Raw genomic sequence first — 22461 nt, 5'->3', positions numbered from 1 at the left:
GCGACCCCATGAACTGCAGCACGCCAGGCCTCCCTGTCCATCACCAACTCCCGGAGTTTACCCAAACTCATATCCATTGAGTCAGTGATGCCATCCAACCATCTCATCCTCTGTCATCCCCTTCTCCTCCTGCCCCCAGTCTTTCACAGCATCAGGGTCTTTTCAAATGAGTCAGCTCTTCGCATCAGGTGGTCAAAGTATTGGAGTTTCAGCTTCAGCATTAGTCCTTCCAATGAATATTCAGGACTGATTTCCTTTAGGAAGGACTGATTGCATCTCCTTGCAATCCAAGGGACTCTCAAGAGTCTTCTCCAACACCACAGTTCAAAAGCATCAATTCTTGGGCACTCAGCTTTCTTTATAGTCCAACTCTCACATCCATACATGACCACTGGAAAAACCATAGCCCTGACTATATGGACCTTTGTTGGCAAAGTAATGTCTCTGCTTTTCAATATACTGTCTAGGTTGATCACAACTTTCCTTCCAAGGAGTAAGCGTTTTTCAATTTCATGGCTGCAGTCACCATCTGCAGTGATTTTGGAGCCCAAAGAAATAAAGTCTGCCACTATTTCCACTCTTTCTCTCTATTTGCCATGAAGTGATGGGACCAGATGCCATGATCTTAGTTTTCTGAATGCTGAGCTTTAAGCCAACTTTTTCACTCTCCTTTTTCACTTTCATCCAGAGACTCTAGTTCTTCTTCACTTTCTGCCATAAGGGTGGTGTCATCTGCATATCTGAGGTTATTGATATTTCTCCCGGCAATCTTGATTCCAAGCTTGTGCTTCCTCCAGCCCAGCGTTTCTCATGATGTACTCTGCATAGAAGTTAAATAAGCAGGGTGACAATATACAGCCTTGACGTACTCCTTTTCCTATTTGGAACTAGTCTGTTGTTCCATGTCCAGCTCTAACTGTTGCTTCCTGACCTGCATACAGGTTCCTCAAGAGGCAGGTCAGGTGGTCTGGTATTCCCATCTCTTTCAGAATTTTCCACAGTTTATTGTGATCCACACAGCTTTGGCATAGTCAATAAAGTTAGGAAAATATTTTTTAAAAAATTAATTTATTTGACCATGTCAGCTGTTTGTTGCAGCATGTAGGGTCTTTCATTGTGGTACACAGACTCTGCACTTGCCATGCGTGTGGGTTCAGTTGGTCCATGGCATGTGGCATCTTAGTTCCCCAACCAGGGAAGGAACCTGTGCCTCTTGCCTTGGCAGGTGGATTCCTAACCACTAGACCACCAGGGAAGTCCAAAGGGAGAGAAACTTACTTTTCATCGTTATTTGTAACAAAGAATACCGCCACTTACTGAAACCTCCTGTGTGTGCTCACGATGCATCACCGTGTTTCATCTTCAAAAAAAACCTCACAGGGCAGGTGTTTATTGTTGCCGATGCCAAGACTATACAAGGCATCCACCCAAAGTCTGCTGTTCCCATGCTTTCAAAGATTTGATTTGGATAACACTTTCTACAATCAGATGCAGCCTCCCTGCCTTACTTAGTAGAACACGGTGAGCGCAATGGACCTTTCAGAGCCGCAGGATTTTCCTTTCTGGGATGGTTGTCAGACTGTGGGGTCCCCGAGGACGTGTTGTCCCTGTACTGGATGACCTGGCACTGCCCTTCTTCCATGCCAACGTGTCCATCTCTGCTTCTGCTTCTCGGCGCTCCTTCACCTGCCTGCCTTTGGCACAGCTCAGGTTGTTAGGTGTGTGAGTTAGAACCAAGAGCCCCTGGACTCGGCATGAGGACCCATATGCCCTTCCTTCTAAGTAAAATCACAGATTTATGTCAGCTCATTTATAGGCCTTTTTCATTGGCTTCTAGGTTTACAACTTTATTCCAAAAGGTTGAGCTGGACTAGAAGTCTGGCCTCTGGCCTCAGTGAAAGAAGCATATATAACGTAAAAGTATGAAAACTCCACCTCGCTAACCTTGCATGTTGGTGTACCCTTAATTTAATAAGCCTTTTAAAAAAGAGTGCTGAGGTGGATTAGTGAAATAAAGAAGAAATGTCATCGGTAGAATTTATGAATAAAAATAATTCTGCTTGTCACTGTTGATATTTAAAGTTACATTATTTAGAAATTTTATTATTATTAATAAAGCTCCAGCATTGTATATCTGCTGGAAATGTTTTTGCAAAATATTTAATGCTAAATTTATATGAAAAATACCCTGTTAGTTGGTAAAATAGCAAATTCACTAGAAAGAAATTAGGTGTAGACATTCTCCATTTCAAAATAGTTTGAATTTTGTCTAACTTATTCAGTTATATTGAAAAGAAAGGAGCCGAGCACCATTCTTCATTCCCAAATCACTGGGGCTGCTGGTGACAGGAAAAGCAGTCCCTCTGACGAGCAGCGTGCTGTGCTGTGCTCAGTCGCTCAGTCGTGTCCGACTCTTTGCAGCCCCACGGACTGTAGCCTGCCAGGCTCCTCTGTCCGTGGGATTCCAGAGGCAAGAATACTGCAGTGGGTTGCCATGCCCTCCTCCAGGGGATCTTCCCAAGCCAGGGATTGAACCCAAGTCTCCTGCATTGGCAGGCGGGTCCTTTACCACTGAGCTGCCAGGGAACCCCGTGACGAGCAGTGGTAGTCTGTGTATGTGGCATCTTGCTGAAAAAGTACTTAAATGCATGCTAAATATTTTGAAGGTAGACCTTAATGGCATGGACCTCAACTCCTGTGCCATAAATCTTTCCCAGGTGCCTGCCAGACGTTGATCAGACGAGTGTTCTCATCTGAGAATACTGTGCGCTGGGTTGGGGTGGTCGGGGGTGGTAGTGTCTGTCAGATGAACACTGAGCTGCGTGGGGTTGTAATTCAATGTCAAGCAGTTGTAGTTTGGCCAAGAGAGAGTCTTTTTGTACAGAAACTGAGAAATAGCCCCGTCATGTATAACAGGAGTGGGGTAGAAATATTTTCTGCAAATCTTGACCCAGGGCTGCAGACTGGTCAGGTGGGTGGTGGTCAGGGCCCCAGAAGTCATAGACACAGTCACACGTTGCTTGCTGGAGTAGACAGACCTTTGTAGTATTGCTGACTGACTCTTAACCCTTTTTGATGGTTCACATGGATCATCAAAATTCCTTTTCTCAAAGTCATGCTGCAAATACACAAAAAGGTGAGGACCACCAGTATTTGCATCTTTCTTTTTGATTCAGCCTATCAATTTTAAGTTTGGAGATATTTCAGTTATCCTAAATATTACGGATACAGAATTGCACTTGCATTTACTAATGAGTGTATTTGGGAATTAAAAGTTAAGTTCTGCGTTAGTCAAGAAATTCAGGAAAAAAGCCAGCAAATTGATATATAATACTGCTGAAGTCTACCAATTACTTTTTAATTGGTATTATAGACCTCCTTCCGAAACCTGAGTGTTTTATTCTCCTAAGTGCGAATCTGCTGTGTGAAGTTTCTCTAATTGATTTGCTGTGCCCATTCCATTTGATGTATCATTTTTCACAATATTTCATAATTTGTGCTCACTTCTAATGAACAGAGTCGTTAGGACAGGCATGTCTAAGTACAACTGACAGCCAACATTAGGTGCCAGATGCAGTTTATAAAGCTGTGTAGCGCTGCAGAGAACAGTTTAAATAAATTAGCACCTGTACATTAGTCTCACTTGCTGGTAATTTATAAGCGAATCAGTAGAGATGACATGTAGGTAAGTCATTGATCACGTTAACAGCTGCAGACCCACTGCCCAGCTGGGATCCCTAATTAATAGGGATTGCAGTCCTGACCCAGGGCTTCCATGTCCCGCATGGCGTCTGCAGTCCTTTCATACTTTGACATAAAGCCTGAGAATATATAGTTACATATTTAGCCTTCATGGGAGGGAACTCTGCAGTCACCAGTATTCTTATGAAAATTTGAAGATGTAAGCGGCATGTTTACAAATGAGAAATACCTTACTTTACTCTGTGACACTTGAGTTAATTTGTTTTTTTTTTTACATTCTTTTGTTTGGGATTTAGATAAGCCACACTGTAGTCTTATAAATTTCTAAAGGATTCTCTGTTGTTGTTCAGTCACTGAGTCGTGTCTGACTCTGCGACCCAACGGGCTATCGTCTGGCAGGCTTCTCTGTCCATGGGATTCTCCAGGCAAGAATATTGGAATGGGTTGCCGTGCCCTCCTCCAGGGGATCTTCCAGACCCCAGAGATCGAACCCAAGGCTCCTGCATTGCAGGCAGATTCTTTACCTCCGGGCCAGCAGGGGAGGCCCTGACGGAACTCATCCATGTTGTCTTCTGGTACTGCTTTGACTTCGTTTTCCACCTTTGGCTCTCTGACTCATCTGGAGTTTACTCAGATATGTGGTGTGAGGTTTGGGTCCAGTTTTATCTTTTCCAATTGGTGACCACTTATCTCAACATCATTTATGAAATAAAAAGTCCACCTTCAGCAGAGAAGGAGATAGAGGAGCCCCTGGTTTTTTCAAAAAGAAAAAAGTTCACAAAAGTAGCACTCTGGTGTTTGACCCGAGTTTTGTTGTTTTTGTTTTTTAGTGTTGGTTTTATTGCCGGAAGGCAGAATGAGTAAAACTTGACCCAGAGACACACTTAGGCTCCTTAATGTAATTGAATTTGCCACCCCTCCCCCCCCCCCCCAGAATTTATAGGCCCTACTTCTAGGGGCAGGATCTGGTCTAGCACGTTTTCTTTAAATACATATTTCTTTGACTGCATGGAGCCTTGATTGTGGCATGTGAGATCTAGTTCGCTGACCAGAAGTCGAACCTGGGGCCCTGCATTGGGAGCACAGAGTTTAGTCCCTGGACCACCAGGGAAGTCCCCAGCATGTTTTCTGTGCAGAAGAAACAGGTTCTGAAAGAAGAGCGCTGGTGCTGCAGGGGCTGCCAGTCCATCCCGAGCTCGGGGAGGGTTGTAGGGTCCACAGGCTTTCATCTGATGATGTGCAGCAGGGATGAAGACCCGTGCTTTTTGTGTTTGCTTTTCCTTCTGATTGTGAGGAGGCTGCTGGAGAAGACTGCAGGGCCTTACGTGGTCCATCTCAGGTTGGGGGCAGTACTGCCCCCAGGAGGTGAAGGGCATTTGGAAACGTGCCGGGGCGATATGTGTCAAGAGCATTGGGTATGTTCCTGCCGGAGGTTTTGGGAGAAGGACCAGGGATGACAGAATGACCTGCTGTATGGGGGAAGTTAGCCTACAGGGCAGCCTCACTTTCAAAATGCCAAGAGCATCCCCATTGAGAAGCAGGCATTGAAGAGAACGCACTTGGGAAAACATAGTTGAAGAGCCTCTCCCAAGTTCGAGGGAACGTTCAGAGAGCTTCTGAAAACATCCACGTGTCACGGCGGTGGGGGATTGGGGCCTGCCCTTTGGGGAATATGTGTGTGGTGGTTTTATTAATTCACTCAAAAGACTACACAGCGAGATAGTGCCCGTGAAGCCCTTGGTTCAGTACCTGGCACATAGTAAGCACTCAGTTACTGTTAGTCATAAACGTAAACTTGATTTTACAACTGGTGTTAATTTTGTGTGTCTTTTCAGAGGGCGATCACTTACCTTTTTCCCAGTGGTTTGTTTGAGAAGCGAGCCCGACCCATAATGAAGGTAGTTCTCTTTATTAATACTTTTTACTAATTTCACTTAGCTTTCTATGTTACAGTAATTACCTAATACATTTTTAATTTATTTTACAGCATCCCGAAGAGATTTTTCCAAAACAGAGAGGTGAGTTTGTTCAAGAATAAACTAGCTCTTTCTTTCCACAGTGCTGTTAGGTATCCTCAGTCACTCAGGTGTGTGGAAATCTGTGTCATGGTTGTTGTGAAAGAAGTCAGGAATATTTTATAACTAATAATGAATAACTGGGCTTTGCAGATTGTTTCCTTTTCACTAAATAATATTAAAACTAGATCAGGTTAGAGTTTATGCCTATACTGATGTCAGTTTATTTGCATTCTGATGTGCCTTTTTGAAGAAGAATTGGGTATAGATCTGCTGGAGACAAATTCAGCTTTTTTAAATATGAGAATTTTTACATGTTCTTCATTTTGTAAGCATACTTTCACTAAATACAAATTTTTGGTCTTATTTGTGTGATCTGTTGTTTCTGATGAGCAGTTAGTCATCACTATTCTCTTGCCCCCTGTCTTCTCTAGTTTCTTTTAAGATTTTCTCTTTATCTTCTAAATATGTCAACTGAAACCTTGGAGAAAGCATGGGGCAAACTTTAAGGTCACCAGGAAATAGCATGTATATATTTCTATTTCAGATTAGAAGCTTCCTGGATAAGCTTGGGGGGAAGGTGGGTTGTCAGTTACTTTAAAAAGTACTAAAGCCAGAAATCATTTCTTGAAAACATTTGAAATAGAGATTTGTATTGAGCAGACTTGCTGTAACCCTGGAGAGTTTGCCTTTGAGGGTGCGTCTGTCCCTCGTTTCTTTCATGCACCTTTCCCGCTGATGTGCCATCAAAGGTTTCAGTTTCGCTTTCCTTACACCGGAGCAAAGAACTCAAACTTCCTTAAGAAGTCTGAGAGAGCAATATTTTTATATTTCTGCAGATGTCCCCCCAACCACACTGAAGTTGAACAAACCTTTTTTTTTTTTTAGTAACTTGCCTTTGAATCTTTCTAAAGCATTCAACTTAGTCTTCAGAGAAGCAGCTACTGTCTTTTTCTGTTTTCACCCAGGTTTCATCTGTTTATAGAATACTTAATTCATGTAATTGTAGGAGCGAGTACAATTATAATAAACACGTTTGGGAATAAACAAAACTGACTCTTAGTAAGCGTGTACCTCAGCAGTGAAAATGTGTGGAGACACTGGAGGGGCGCCTTCTGGCCACAGATGCTCAGTTGGTGGGTGGCATTAGAGTGTTTCAGAGCCAATAAATTGATTGGTAAGAGAGTAGATATGTCTATTAAAAATCAATTTGTTCCAAATTGCTGTTTTTGCTGAATGTTCACCTCTGTTCAAAGCTAGGCATTCTGCCATTCTCTGCTTCACTCTTTTCAGGATAACTTTTATTTTGGATCCTGCTAGAGGTATTTTGAATCTTCTAATAAATATTTTCTGTCTTTTATATTTTCTGAACTCTTACATGTGGTTGATAATAAACTGTGACATCAATTAATAGTTTCTGGGAAGATAATAAATGAAGGCTATATTTAGAATGTAAATCAAAGACACAACTCAGCTTTCTAGAAGTAAAACTGAAGGCATAGTGCACGGTAGCTTACACTTAGAGCTTTTCTGTAGATGATCGTAACGATAGTGATGCTCCCCCTCTTTTAGCGGTTTCTCCATTTTTCAGCCCAGGAGGCTCCTCACCTGTGTTCTTCTCTCTCTGTTCTGTGTCTCTGTTGGTTGCGCCTCTTCTTGTGTGTCTGCCCCTCTGAGCCTGGTCCTTTGGTGTCACACCAGCTTCTCAGTAGTAGGAAACTTTTGCTACTGTCAGCTGGACTATAACCACTGAAGTGTCCGTGTGTCCCTGCAAAATGCCCATGTGTTATCCTGGAAACATGTCCGTGTTGGTAGGATTTTCTTACATTTCAGTTAAGTACATTTATCTGTGTTTTGGGGGCTCCCCTGGTGGCTCAGATGGTAAAGAATCCACCTGCAATGCAGGAAACCCAGGTTTGATCCCTGGGTTCAAAAAATCCCCTGGAGAAGGGCGTGGCTACCCACTCCAGCATTCCCGGCCTGGAGTATTCCATGGACAGAGGAGCCTGGGCTACCTACAGTCCATGGGGTCGCAAAGAGTCAGACACAACTGAGCAAGTAACACTCACTTTCACTTCAAACACTATACCTTTAGAATCAGCTAGAATTTGCCATCTGTCTATTGACCTACTTACCAATTTTGCTATACTTTGTAAATACAGAACAAATTGATTTGTATGTTAAAAAGTATCATTGAATTTTAGATTTGAATAGATTATGGCACTTTGAATGTGCTCCCACTCCCCTTATCAAAAGATGGAAGCTTCTAGATTGAGTTAACATAAAATCCTGCTCTGCTGTTTAAAGCAAGTGATTAAAAAATTATTGGGAAAAACAAAGATATGTACCCGGTTGATGACAGAAGCAAAGAGGAACCCCTAATACCAGACAGAATGGAACTCAGGGAGCTTAGGGAAGGGTTCAGTGAGGCAGGAATGTTAATTTATATTGATAAAACCTAATATCCATTAAGTGGCTTTGACGACCATGAACCTTTTTGCACCAGGCATTTAGCATGCAAACATTTAAAGCAAAAAGCTGTTAACTAAGGCTCTAAAGAATTCGAGTAACACAGCATGATTTTATAGCTACAGATTGAAGTACAAAGAATACATTTTCTATGCAGATGCCAGTGGAATATTAATAGAATTATGATGCAGTAGGTTGTAGAGAAAACCCAACAAATTATAAAAATAGAAATTATGTGGATTAGAACTGTAAAACTTTGGGGTTAAAGTGAAATCAAAATTGAGATTACAGACTGCTGAAAAATATATGACAGTTCATATTAAACCCTATGGGATATGGACAATGTTTAACACAGAGGCAAACATATTTATTAAGCTTTGAGAAAGACTAGAAATAAAATAAACAGTAGTCAGTTCAAGAAGGCAGAAAAAGAATGAAATGGATGATTGAATTAAAGGAATTTAAAAGAAAAGGTAGGACAAATAAAACCAACTAACCCTTTGAAAAATTGGTGAAATTGATCAAGTGCTAGCAAGTCTGGTGAATGGAAGAAGAAAACCTAAGAGGAAAACATAATGTCCATAATGATATTCAGAGGGTATTTAAAAGTATAAAATTGTCATGGGTAACTTGATTCTAATTGATTTGAAAAGTGTCCTGAATAATACACCAACTGGTATTTATTGAAACTTAGAGCAGACCAGGTACAGTTCTCAGCGTTTTGCGTACATTAACTCATAGTTTTCACAACAGCTTTAGTGAGTAGATAACTGTTGTTTTTCTTGTTTTCCGATGTGGGAGGTTAAATGCTATCCACAGCTCCTTTTGCTAAGGTTTCCCTGGTCATCTGTTGGTTGAATGCAGTCCATTCATTTCCTGGTAGATTTTCCAAAAGGGCTCATGGATAGAAATTCTTGAGTTTTTAAAATTGTTTTTTCATAGCTTTGATACTTGGAGGACAGCTTCGCTGAAGGAGAAAGTCTCTGGTTCGTACTTCTTTCATTGAGTTACTGAAACTGCTGCTCTGTTGTTGCCTTGCCTTGAGGAGTTCTGGGCTAGTCGTCTTCCCCTGGTGGTCTAAAGGGTTTTTTGTCTATTTAGTAGCTTTGTGAAAGCGTGGCATCCAGTTGATTATTATTGAGGGTTAGATTACAGTGGTGATAGTTCTTCATAGGTAGATTCAAGTCCTTACATCCAGAAATAGTTCTCTTAACAGTTACAAATTTTAGTTCTGTTCCACTTTTAATTCTTTTCCTTTGGACTCCAATTATATAAGTGTTATTCCTTCCTTGGTTGCCTTCCAGATCCGTCACACCAACTCTGACTCTTAACTTCTTTATCTCATTTTCATTTCTTGGGTTGCTTCCTTTTTTTTTTTTAATGTATTATGTTTTAGTCTATTCTCTTTTAAATTACTTATAAGCTAGTCTACATTCCTGATTCTTTTAACTTTTTCTGTTTCTCCCCTGAATTTAATCAAGCTGTCTCATTTCTTTGAGTTTTTTGTCCATTCTGTTTTCAGTTTTGAACTGTTGATTCAAAGTGTTCTCCAAAAACTCCAAATGTTTGCTTGAGGATATTTAATTCAGTTCGGAGGGTTGTGTTTCAGTTTCCTTGTTTCACCAGAAGTTTCCTTCAGTTTACCTTGTTTTGGTGAGGATGAATTTTCATCAGCAGAGCATTTGGATTACTCTCACTTTCTGGGTTTTAAAAAAATTTTTAATTTATTTTATTTATTTATTTATGGCTGTGTTGGGTCTTTGCTGCTGTGTGGACTTTCCCTAGTTGCAGCAAGTAGGGGCTACTCTCTACTTACGGTATGCAGGCTTCTCATTGCAGCGGCTTCTCCATGGGGCTCAAGGCTCCTGCAAGGTGGGGGTGGGCACAGACATTCATTCTGCAGCAGGTGTGTGATGTGAATGCAGCTGGATGCCATCTGTATTTTTTTATATATGTGTTTTAAGTATTGTTCATTTATTCTCATAATCCTCGTGATTATTTTGTGGTTTTCTTTTCTTTTTTTTTTTTCACAAATGAGCAGCCTGATTCACAAAAGAGTTAATAACCCAGTTACGGTCACAACTATTAAGTAAAGAAGCTAAAAAACAAACCAAAGAAGTTTGACTTTGCAGCCTAAGTTCTTTCAATTACACACTCTCTAATAGAGGGACAAATAGTTGGATAGATCAAGAGATGCCACTTTTACTTATAAACACACACAACAAGCATCTCTATCTCAGAAGGTGGGCATATGTAAATGCAGTGAAGGAGTCCAGAGCAATAATCTCTAAGCTTGCTTCTGGTGGGGGGATTCTAATATCTGAAAGATTATTAAGATAAGAAGAGTGGGCCAAAGCCGTGCTCAGAGGGAAATCTGTAGCACTGAATGCATGTATTAGAAAAGAAGGAAAATCTAAATTCAGTTATCTAAACATCCATCTGAGGAAAGTAGAAACAGAAAAGCAAGTTAAATCAGAGTAAGCAGAAGAAAAGAGACATTAAAAGTTAGAAGAGAAGTCAGTGAAATTGAAAAAAAGGAAATTAAGGGAGAAAATGAACAAAACCAAAAGTTGGTTCTTTGAGAAGACAGTAAAACTGATAATCTTCTAGCCAGGCATAGCTGGAAAAATGGAGAGAGGACACAATATTGTTATCAGCAAAGGAAGGGGGCAGCGATTCTGGTCCTGGGACATTAAAAGGATAATCAAGGAATACTGTGAACAGCTCTATGCCCACCCACTTGATAACCCAGATGGAGTGGACCAGTTCACTGAAAGGCCATGTGCTGAAATTTGAGCACGAGGAAGTAGACAGTGTGAACCGGCCTGTACCTGTTAGAGAAACTGAACCAGTACTGAGCAACCTAGAAGACGGGTTTGCCCCTGGCTTTTTAGATACAACGCTGAAGGCATGGTTCATGACAGAATTGATGAATTGGATATCATTACAGTTAAAATTTTCTGCTCTATGAGCAACATGGTCAAGAGAATGAAAAGACAAGACATAGGCCGGTAGAAAAATATTTAGAAAGGACACATCTGTTAAAGGACTGTTACCTAAAATGTATGAAGAACTCTTAAAACTCAACAATAAGAAAACAACCACCTGCTTTAAAAATGAGCCAGAGACCGTAGCACACGTCACTGGAGAACATACTCAGATGGTGGAAACTAAGCGGATGAAAAGATGCTTCAGGAAGACACAAACTAAAGCAACAGTGAGATACCAGTACACACCTGTTTTCCACCATTTATTATAAAATGGCCTTCATTTTAAGTGTATTCACTTAAATTGGCCTGTGTATAATCCAGTTATCCCAGAAGAGGAAGATACCCTACATGCTGTACAGGTGACATTTCAAAAGAAAAGAGCATATTATCTTTAAAAAACTGATGGAGTAATGACCCTCTTTATTGGACAGAATAGGTTGTACTTGGATTTCTGCCTCGCAGATGTGTTAATAAATTGCATATTGATTAAATTTCTGATCAGAAAAAACATAGAAAAATTCCAGAAGATAGTATATAGGAAAATAGTTTTTAGACAGCCCAGAGTCTTAGAGCAGATTTTCTCAATGAGGGTGGTATTGCCCCCAAGGGAGTGTAAATTGGTTCATAGGAGGCAAAAAAATCTTAGCTGTTACTATGTTTGTGGCCCTGGAAAGGGCCACAGTGTGTGTCAGCAGATATTCGGTGCATCTACAGTGTTCAGCTTTCCTGGGGAGACAGGCGATGAGGGAGAAAGTGTCTAGTAAGGGTTCCTTAGTAGGGATGATAATGAAAAAGCAGTTGAGAAGCACCGCCATAAAGGAACAGGGACAGAGTCCACTGCCGCACTGTGCATGTCTCGGCTGTGAGGGACACCCCAGACAAGGTCGGAAGGCGGGCAGATGGGGAGAAAAGCGTTTACAACTCGTGCAGTAGAGAGTATAACCTCCGTGTTCGGAGTTCTTGCCAGTGGTTAACAGAGTAACATTGCCATACACACACAAGGACGTGGAGTTAGCGTTGGCTTCATCTACTGCTACAACGCCATTTCTCAGCTTGTTTGCTGTTTATTGGATGTGAATGATTATCTGTATTTCAAAAGGAACCACACATAACATCCTGTGTGGGGCCCCTTCTATTTTAGACTTCTTAAACTCTGGGAGGTGTGTCTCCACAGAGTTGAAACAGAGTGGCACAGACAAATCCATTTCGTTCTCTTCTGTGTTATATTTTCCTAACTGTATTACATTTGACTTTATTGGTGTTCCTTTTTAAGATTATGGGAGTGCATTATATTAATAACCAAACAAATTGTTTTGTTCTAGCAAGATAATACTGGTATTTTGTGTGTTAATTTAAAACAAATTATGGAAACCCTCATGGTGAAATGTTTAGGAATGTTTTATGGAATATAAACATTGTTTTGTATCAATGGGTATGAAATATTAAATATCCTAAATTTAGGTTAAACCTGCCAAACTCAATTCTAATTATTAATGCTTTTTTTTGTTATTTTAAAAGTTAATCAGAATTAAAAGCATGTCTTATTGCAGAATTACAAAACCGCAATTAAATGCAGGCTATTTGGTCTCTGTATTTTTATTTTTCTTATTTGTTTTCATTTGGTTTTTATTAGCTGTCCAGTGGGGAGAAGATGGCCGCCCATTTCATTTTCTCTTTTACACTGGCAAACAGTCATACTATTCATTAATGCATGTAAGTATATCACACTTATGGTAAATAACATGAACTGTTAGCTAAGTAACTAATGATACCAGGGATTTTGCTCAGCTTCAGAATTTACCTAGTACATTTCATAACAGACAAAAAGTAAGACTTCTAGAGGTAAGACAGTATGTTAAAAGGCTTTATATCTTATTAATTTATCTTTGCTAAAGGTAAGCACTAGAGAAGTTATGTCAGAATGGCTTGTCCTTAAAACGCTTTTACTTCCAAAGGTCGTGTTGAGAAAGAGATGCTCAGGTCAGTATCCAGGTGTGGGTGTGCATCACAGGGCCAGAATCAGGAAAGACATCATTGGGTGATGGGGCACTCACTCACCTAGGAAGAGGCAAAGTCCTTCCCTCTCGTTGTTCAGTCACTAAGTCATCTCGTCCTCTGTCCCCCTCTTCTCCTTCTGGCCCCCATCTTTCCCAGTATCAGGATCTTTTCCAGTGAGTCAGCTCTTTGCGTTAAGTGGCTGGAGTATTGGAGCTTCCTCATCAGTCCTTCCAATGAACACCCAGGACTGATTTCCTTTAGGATGGACTGGTTTGATCTCCTTGCAGTCCAAGGGACTCTCAAGAGTCTGCTCCAGCACCGCAGTTTGAAAGCATCAGTTCTTTGGTGCTCAGCCTTCTTTATGGTCCAGCTCTCACATCCATACATGACTACTGGAAAAACCATAGCTTTGACTGTACAGACCTTTGTTGGCAAAGGGATGTCTCTGCTTTTCATACGCTGTCTAGGTTTGTCATAGCTTTCCTTACGAGGAGCAAGCGTCTTTTAATTTCTGTCTGTCACTGTCTGCAGTGATTCTGGAGCCCAAGAAAAGAAAATATGTCATTGCTTCCACTGTTTCCCCATCTATTTGCCATGAAATGATTAGTTATTCAAATACAATTTGTTTTTCATAGGCCAGCACGGTGTATGAGGCTAGAATCAGGGTCTAGAGGACCCACAAAGAAGTGATTTCACTACATTTTGACCCCCCACCACATTTGCCTGTCCTGAGAACAGGTTGTATTTTCTTGCAGAGCCCAGGTGTTTGATGGTGTACACACTGGGGCATCTCCTACAGTTACAGTGACAAAAGGCTGGATGCTGATACCCAGTTTTAAACAACAGACCCCGCTGCATCTTTAGAACACGGTGTCAAGTTTTATTTTATTCATAGTATGACTTCTCCCAGTTAACGGAAACAGTCTCCAGGCCTCCATGGCCCCAGTGCACTCTCGGGCAGCTTGGCCCGCGCGCACATGGGTACTCTGCTTTGTCAAGCTGGCTGGTGTTTGCGCTCTGCAAAGCCAGAGGATAGAATCCCCAGTTGTCAGGTGCATTTATTTCTTGGGGAGGGGCGTGGAAAAAAAGAAAACCTTCCTTTCACTTTCTGTTGACCTTGGGCAAATGAGCTTCTTGCCCCAGCAGAAATGAAATGAATGATGGATGCGGAGGGCATCTTTGCTGAGTAATGGAGCCGGCCGCGCTCTCTGCCCAGGCTCTCCGCACCGCCCGCGGCCGCCCGGGGACCCCTGCCGCTCATTTAAATAGGTATGTCAAATCTGCCTCCTGACGCCGCTGGTTTGATCTGTGGTAATATTTGTGAAGGTTCCATATGGACTCGAGCCCCCCGCAGAGCTCAGAAATAATGTACAACGCTTCATGGTACAGACGCAAATTCCCCCTGAAAAGGGGCGCAGCGGCGCAGTAGCTGTCGGAGAGGTGATGGAGCTGGCGCGCTCGGCTGTCAGCTTGTTACACGGATGGCTTGCACGCAGCGAAGCTGTGGAAAATCTGTGCCTTTTAACTTTTCTACTTAATCACGGTTGTAGCATTGCCTTTAGACTGTATGCTACATTAATTCTCTTCCTGCCTTCTGCCTTTCATCCCAAGTTTCACGGGAAAAAGTAAAGCGTGCGGGTCGTGGAGAGGAGCCTTATCAAACAGCTGTCACCCGACAAGCCATTTGCATTTGTCTGGGCTGAAACGGAGCAACCTCAGGGCATGGTATTTGGTTGCATTCCATCATAATGAAGAAATTACACATCGGAGAAGAGGCCTAACTTTAGTTTATATGTTTTTAAAAGGGATCACTCAAGAATCTGGTCGGTTTCTCAGCCAATCAGATACTACCCCAGTCTAAACTCAAATGTCAGATTACACTCAGTTTATCAACGGTCTTCCTTTATGCATCATATAGTTTCATTACATACAGGAGAGTTCTTTGGGCTTCTGCATTTTAGTTAAATCTAGTAATTTAGCTCTGTCTTGTCTGTTGCATGTTTTGACCCCCAAACACTGTGGGTTTGGTATTTGTTTTTGTTGTCCATCAGAACAGTTTACACCTGTGAATTACAGATGTTTTGGTTAAATTTGAGCATATTAATTCAGATAATAAAATTTGTATTTTCAAAAACTGCACCTTATGAAATTTTAAACTAATTATATGTATGGGAAAAAGGATAGGAGTTTCCCTAAGTGCATGCCAAGTGCTTGCACCTCATGCAGGGCACATGTTGTTAATCACACTTGTCCTTGCCAGGCCGGTGTGGGTCAGCGTCATGCAAGAAGCTGCTTGTAACCCTGAACTGTGTATGTGACTAAACACTCCCTGTTTGTGGTGAACCAGGCATCGCATGTGATATAAGACAATATACCTCGAAGCTGCTCCCTGTGTTGCTCTGCCCTCTCTCGGTGGGGAGGGGTGCCCTTCGCTCTGTGGGAGGGGAGTCCTCCCTACTACCATCCACCACAGCCCAGGGCATCGAACCCCCAAAGACTGACAGGTGGGCGGGAAGTGAATCACCGTTGCCACCGTCTCTTGCTGTCGGTGTCATTTCTTCCCATGTGACGGGGTAAAAGACTCTAAGCCAAACTCTGATTCTCCCGTGTCCTGGGCAGTCTGTGATGGTGTGAGCCATGGGCGTCCTTGGCCAGGCTTTTTGGCAGAAGAGCACCAATCCCAAGCCTGTGTGCGGCTCTGCCGGGGGCCTCTGTGGCATCTGTTGACCTTCTGTAATGACGTTGGAGCCGCTTTCCCATGTCTGATCACTGCCTGCCTGTTAAAGTTATGCAACACAGGCCTGCTGCAGCTTCCAGTTGAGGATGAGATCTAAAGCTTTAGTGAGCACTGTTTCCCACTGGCCTGAAGTTAGTCCATCCGGTTCTTTTGTGGAGAAGTTGGGGCAGTTTTGAGGGAAGCAGAGGATTCTCAGAAAGAAGCAGCTCATTGTTTTGCCCGGAAGTGAAGCTACTGGGAGAATGTAAGGTGCAGGAGCACGTCCTGGTCCTTGGGGGTTGCACCCTGAGTGTGTTACACCCTGAGTGAGCGTGTTTTACCCTGAGTGTGTTACACCCGGAGAGTTCATAGGCAGGTTGGCTGGAACTCCCTCCTGTGGACACAGCCATGCAGCTGTCTCCAGGTTCCTGGGAAAGTCAATAAAAACCATCTGTTTTACAAAATAGTAAGATGTACGTATGTAGTGAATGAAGTGTGAAACAGTACTAATGAGTACATTCTTAAACAGTAAAGGTCATTTTAAATAAGAGGAGATGAGAGCCTTATGGTTTCTCAAAAGGATCACTGAGGATTAAGGGGCTCAATGCTGGACAGCCCTGCTCATCTGCCTTTTTTACCCAAAGCAGATGACTTTCCATCTCCTTAACAGCCACTCACCAGTAGAACTTGTATATTTCTCAGACATGATTTAAGCTTTCAGGAGCAGAATGAAAAAAGATAGTAAAGGAAGTGACCTGAAACCTCTCCACCCAGACACCTTTTCACGTCCCATGAAACCAGAGCTCGGGAAAGGGTGTGAGACACTTCGAAAACACTGTAAGCTGTCAGAAACATTCAGCATTTATTGAAATTTTCCATCAGCTCTCCCCACCATAACCTTTAAGATAAGGTTCTTCATCTCTAAAAGCTACACTGGGAATTTAGAAACCTCATTTATATTTCATGACTTGTCTTACAGTAAACATTGGAGTATTGCCAGAATATTTCTATAATTCAAAGCAAGTATATGGCCACAGATGAAATTTTTAACCAAAGAAGGGTCAAATTAAAGAATAAGTAGATTGGAGAGGGCAATGGCAACCCACTCCAGTTCTCTTGCCTGGAAAATCCCCGAGCCTGGTGGGCTGGAGTCCATGGGGTTGCTAAGAGTCGGACACGACTGAGCAACTTGACTTTCACTTTTCACTTTCATGCGTTGGAGAAGGAAATGGCAACCCACTCCAGTGTTCTTGCCTGGAGAATCCCAGGGACGGAGAAGCCTGGTGGGCTACCATCTATGGGGTGGCACAGAGTCGGACATGACTGAAGCGACTTGGTAGCAGCAGCAGCAGATTATTATATACTTAAACTATTCTACCCAATTAGGGGGGAAAAAGTTAAAAATGTGGAAAAAAAAAGAATTGATTCTAATCCTGATAGTGTAGGTATAAACAGGATTCATTTGCCTGGCTCATGTAGAAATTCTCCAGTTTATTTTAAGTGACTTACATAACTTCTGGGTTCACACAGCAGCCCCAGAGGGGTGTGTATCTCCACTTACGTTGTTGCAGACCCAACTAACGAAAGTTCCAGGGACCTGGCACCCAGATTCTTCCTTAGTTTACATCCTCCCTGCCACCGGGTAGCGCACGTTGAAAACTTTGGAAGCAGCACTTCTTAAAAACGGACTTAAAGCAGTGACCCTTCCCACAGTGACGTGTTACAGAATTCCACTTTACAGCTACATTAAGGGCTTCCTTTTAGAAAGCTGCAGACCATGCTGACATGCATCTGCGTGCTGTTTGCAGTCCGTTCTTGACATGCGTCTGTGTGTGCTGTGTCGCTTCAGTTGTGTCCAACTCCATGCAGCCTTTTGGACTGTATGTAGCCCACCAGGCTCCTCTGTCCATGGGATTCTCCAGGCAAGAATAGTGGAGAGTTACTTTGGTAACTAATTGAGTAACAGAATCTGCTGTTCTGGAAGTATCTTTAATATATGTTTTCCTCACATGTGAATAATTACTGTTGTGGATCTTGTATGTTGGAAAATCAATTTTTAAAAACCGATTCAACTTACCGCCTCTGTTCATTTCAATCAGATCACTTCTTTTATAAGATTATTTTTCTAAATATATGATGGAGCTTTAGGTAGTAAAAATGTATGGTATCGAGTCACAAGCACTCCTGTGTAGTTACTCCTGGTGTGTACTTTCCCAGAAACTTGTCTCTGTGACCTGTATGTGAGACTGTTTTGTTGGTGCTGAATAGCATTACATGAAGTGTACCTGTATAGCATACTGTGTTCATGAAGTGATAGCCATGGTCTCCCGTGGAAATATGTCTCTTGGAACTCTAGATAAACAGCATGATGAAATCCATGAGAAATGAATTATGTGTATGTTTATTTCAGTTGGTTTTGTATATGCCAGTAGCCAAAAAATTTTGAGAAGATTGTTATTTAGGAAATTTATTTTCTGTGATTTTCTTTTTCCCAACAAACATTTTAAAGTCTCAACTGTATTGAACTAGTAGCTAAGATAGTAATTACTGTTAGTTGTATATATTTTGTATATCAAAAAATATATATATACATACAGACTTTTTCTGTATCACCCTCCTAAGAAATGTTATTTATTTGCCTTTCCTAAAATTGGAACTTCTACATGATTAATAAACCAACACAGATTTGGGAAGCCTAAAATCAGATTTCTTTAGACTAAAAATCGTATTGCTCATGCTCTTGGAAGAGTTTAGTTTAAGCATTTCTTTTTTGCACCCTGAGCATCTGGTATTTTCAAATTAGGCACCTTCTAAATGCGACTCATACATTATGGAAATCTGATGACATGAGGGGTAGATAGACTGGCTTTGATTTTATGAAATATTAATCATAGCTGTGATTAATGATTCAGCATTTCACATCTGGGTTATTCCTGTCATATTTGAAAATTATACTATTAAATACAGTATATAAACTTAGCGTGGCTGGGGTCACGGCTAATCCTCTGGCGCCCCTTAAAAATTAAGTGGAAATTGAACAATAGACCAGAAGCCAGTCCTGATAATCTGTGATGTTGGCAGAGCCTGGCGTATTTTATACTCTTGAGGATTTTCTGATGTAAATTAGTGCACACACCTCTTCAGGGAGCTGAAGCTGTAGGGTGTACTTTCCAGACGACTCTTGTCTCAGAGTAGCCAGGACAGGCTCTGAAGAGCGGGTTTATTATTTAGAAGAGAAAGAAAGGTAGAAACGGCGTGCACATAAAGTGGTTTCGCTTACTTGACACCCAAACGCCATACCTCACCCCTGTGTCCTTTCTTGGCCATTGCTATAGGCCAGGCATTGTGCCAAGAACTTTACATATATTTTCCTAAATATTTAGAGAACTGAATGAGGGGCTTTAATGTGAGCATTATATGACTTGATGGATCACAACTGTCAAAGCACATCTGAGCCACCAGGGAAGCTCCATAAATGATTAGAACTTAGCATGTTCAAAATTTGGCATGTACCTTCATGGGTGGTTTTTCTCATTTTCGACATTTTTTCTGGTGATTTTACATACACTATTTATGCATTTTTATGAAACTAAATATGAACTGCAGAAGATAAAAGCAGAGTGAAAAGTTTAAGAAAAATGTGGACTTAATGTAAACATTGCTCAGAAGTCACCAGCAAACAATAACAACTTTAGCAGCCCAAACTTTGACTTGAAACTTAACCTATGAAGCAGGTCAACTATTTTTGTTTTTGTTGCCTTGGTTATTCCAGAAAATTAAATAGATCTTTAAGAAGCTGGGTGTGTTAGTCGCTCAGTCGTGTTCAACTCTTTGTGACTGCATGGACTGCAGCACGCCAGGCTTCCCTGTGTTTCACCATCTCCCAGAGGTTGCTCAAACTCAGGTCCATTGAGTCAGTGATGCCATCCAAACATCTCATCCTCTGTTGTCCCCTTCTTTTCCTGCCTTCAGTCTTTCCCAGCATCAGGGTCTTTTCCAGTGAGTTGGCTCTTTGCATCAGGCAGCCAAAGTATTGGAGCTTTAGCATCAGTCTTTCCAATGAATATTCAGGGTTTATTTCCTTTAGGATTGACTGGTTTGATCTTCTTGCTGTCCAAGTTGTAGAGGTAGTTATTTTTAATCTGGACAATAGAATTGAATTAACCTAATTTCTTTCCGTAGTTCCGGTATTTAAACCCAGACTTCAGTGTACATTACTCCAGGGCATGGTTCTAACAGATCAGTAAGCCCATGTCAAAGGTTCCTCTTCCGGAAGTCTGGGGTGGAGCCTGAGACGGTGCATTTCTGACCTGGTATTGGGCTTTACTGATGGGGTCTTAGCTGTAGAACCTCTGACTGGTTAGTGATTCTTCACCATTTTGGAGATGCTCAACCTGGCTTCACAGTTTCTACATGTGGCTGCTTTTCTTTCTAAGTTATCAGTTCTACTCTCCTTCCAAGAACAAACAACACAAAACACACTCTCAGGAGTCTCCCAGCCACAGGAAATGAGCTCTGTCCTCGTCTCACCATTCCTAGCCCATGGAGTATGATCTGGGCTTTTCTCACCTATGTTTATGCAAATCAAAGGTGCAGTCCTCACATCCTTTCTTCCTTCGTCTGCCCGTTCTCCCTTTTCCACTTGAAAGAAATGGATTCCTGAGAAAAGGTTGCAGAATGAAGATAATAAAATGTAAGCACTGGTCAGTACAGAGGCAGCAGCCAGGGACACTCCTGTTCTTAGAGCAGACTCTGTCGGCAGCTTTGAATATAAAATAGTGCTCTGATCAGCCCCCACACAAGGTTGTCCCCCAAGCTGGAGATTATTAAGACTGTTTGAAATACAGACAGGCATCTCGGAGTAACCAGTTGTGTCTTCTGAGATTAGTGGATGTTCTCATGATTTAGCAAGAAAAAAAATAAATCATCTCTAGTTCATCCTTTGAGCATGTCTGTTCCGTCGATTAGTATATTATAAACGAACACGCACATGAAATTAGTATGAAATGATGAATGAGTACACACCAATTCAACATGAGTCTTCACATAGGCTCAGTCAAAAAAACTGGGAGACGGTTGCGTTATTCTGCTTGTTGTAAACTCATTTCCTGGAAAAATGTATTTTATTAATCACCTGTGTTGCCAGATTATTGCTTTTTTACAATTCTAACAAAATGGTAAATTTCCCTTACTTGCATTACAGTTTAACAGGTGACATAGATTTGAAGTCTTTGTTAGAAAGTAAATTAATAGAAATCAAATAATGAGAAGTAAATATTAATAGAGAACTTATAAAGACACAGACTACATGGTGAAGACTTAACTATTACATAAGTATTAAATATTAGAAAAGTTGTTCAGTGCTAAGTATAATTTTTAGTGGTATTTCTCCAAGTTTAAAGGCATATTGCTATATAAGTTAGGAATTTTTTAAGGAAAGTTTTTGGTTTTGTTTGAGGAATTCTTAAGGAAAATCATTTATAACTTTATTTTGTGTTTAATATCCTCACTGAGCTAGTTGTAAACCTTTTATAGAGCTATTTAAATCCAGTTGAAGTGTGTTACTCTGCAGAATGCTGAAGTCTCATTGAAATTACTCTACCATGCTTCAGTTTGAGTGAGAAACAGTATTGTGGAAGAGCATTTTCAGCAGTACTTGCTGTGCAGCTGTGACTTGAGAATTGAGGAGGGGTACTTTTGAGATGAGGGGACTCAAGGGAGGTAGAAAGTAGTGATGAGAACGTGCTGTCTCCCGGTCTAGCGTGTTTTACTTGCCACAGGAAGCGTATGGAAAGGTGCTCCCACGAGAAGAACGGCAGGACCAGCTGCGAGCCAAGGGTCTGTTTTCAGAAAAATCTAAATCCAAGTAAGTTCTTCTTGGTGTTAAAATACTAACTAAAAACATTCCACTTATCATTGGTGTTTCTTAGGCATTACATAAAGCTTAAAAATGTGTTCATTATTTCAGCATTAATCTTTATAATTTTTTGTGTGTTTGAGAGGATGTAAATATTAATGTTATTATTTTTATATTACTTCATTCCAGATTTATACATTAAATGGCACTTAATTACTGTATTTGAATATTATTTCTTCAAAATTTTTGTGCGTATGTATGTGTGTGTGTGTGTGTTTTATGTATTTTGTGTTTAAAGATTTGTGCATCCGTTTAGCAAACAGTGATAGACTAGATCCATCAACTTGACCAACTGGTTTTAAATTTTGGACTGGTTAGTCATATATTTCCTCTTATTCAAAAGACACAAATTTTTGACCCAGATGACACAGTGGTAAAGAACCTGCCTGCCAATGCAGGGGAGACACAAGAGATGTGGGGTCAATCCCTGGGTTAGGAAGATCTCCTGGAGAAGGAGTAGTAACCTACTCCAGCATTCTTGCCTGGAGAATCCCAGAGACAGAGGAGCCTGGCGGGCTGGAGGCCCTGCGGGCACAGAGACCTGACTGAGCACACAGAGACAGCACGTTCCTGTGTTTTCTCTTGTTCAAAAGACCCCGGTTTTGGAACACGGCTAGTTTAGGCTGTAAGTACTACCCCTAGCCTTTTCTTTAC

The 22461-nt window shown here is 41.4% G+C and overlaps 1 protein-coding gene across 2 annotated transcripts in view; it reads left to right on the top strand.

Moving 5' to 3' along the window:
• Nucleotides 1-22461, top strand: part of MRPS9 (mitochondrial ribosomal protein S9) — a 48752-nt gene that overhangs the window by 8453 nt on the left and 17838 nt on the right. For both annotated transcript variants that reach the window (XM_070379863.1, XM_005899940.3), the window contains exons 3-6: nucleotides 5538-5600; nucleotides 5690-5720; nucleotides 12810-12889; nucleotides 21671-21756. In XM_070379863.1, coding sequence (XP_070235964.1) covers nucleotides 5538-5600; nucleotides 5690-5720; nucleotides 12810-12889; nucleotides 21671-21756 — 260 coding nt within the window. The remainder of the gene's footprint in view (nucleotides 1-5537; nucleotides 5601-5689; nucleotides 5721-12809; nucleotides 12890-21670; nucleotides 21757-22461) is intronic.

This window comes from Bos mutus, chromosome 11 (assembly GCF_027580195.1).
Source record: "Bos mutus isolate GX-2022 chromosome 11, NWIPB_WYAK_1.1, whole genome shotgun sequence".
Taxonomy (NCBI): Eukaryota; Metazoa; Chordata; class Mammalia; order Artiodactyla; family Bovidae; genus Bos; species Bos mutus.
The sequence above is the reverse complement of the archived record's forward strand: the minus strand, read 5'-3'. Positions and strand labels throughout refer to the sequence as shown.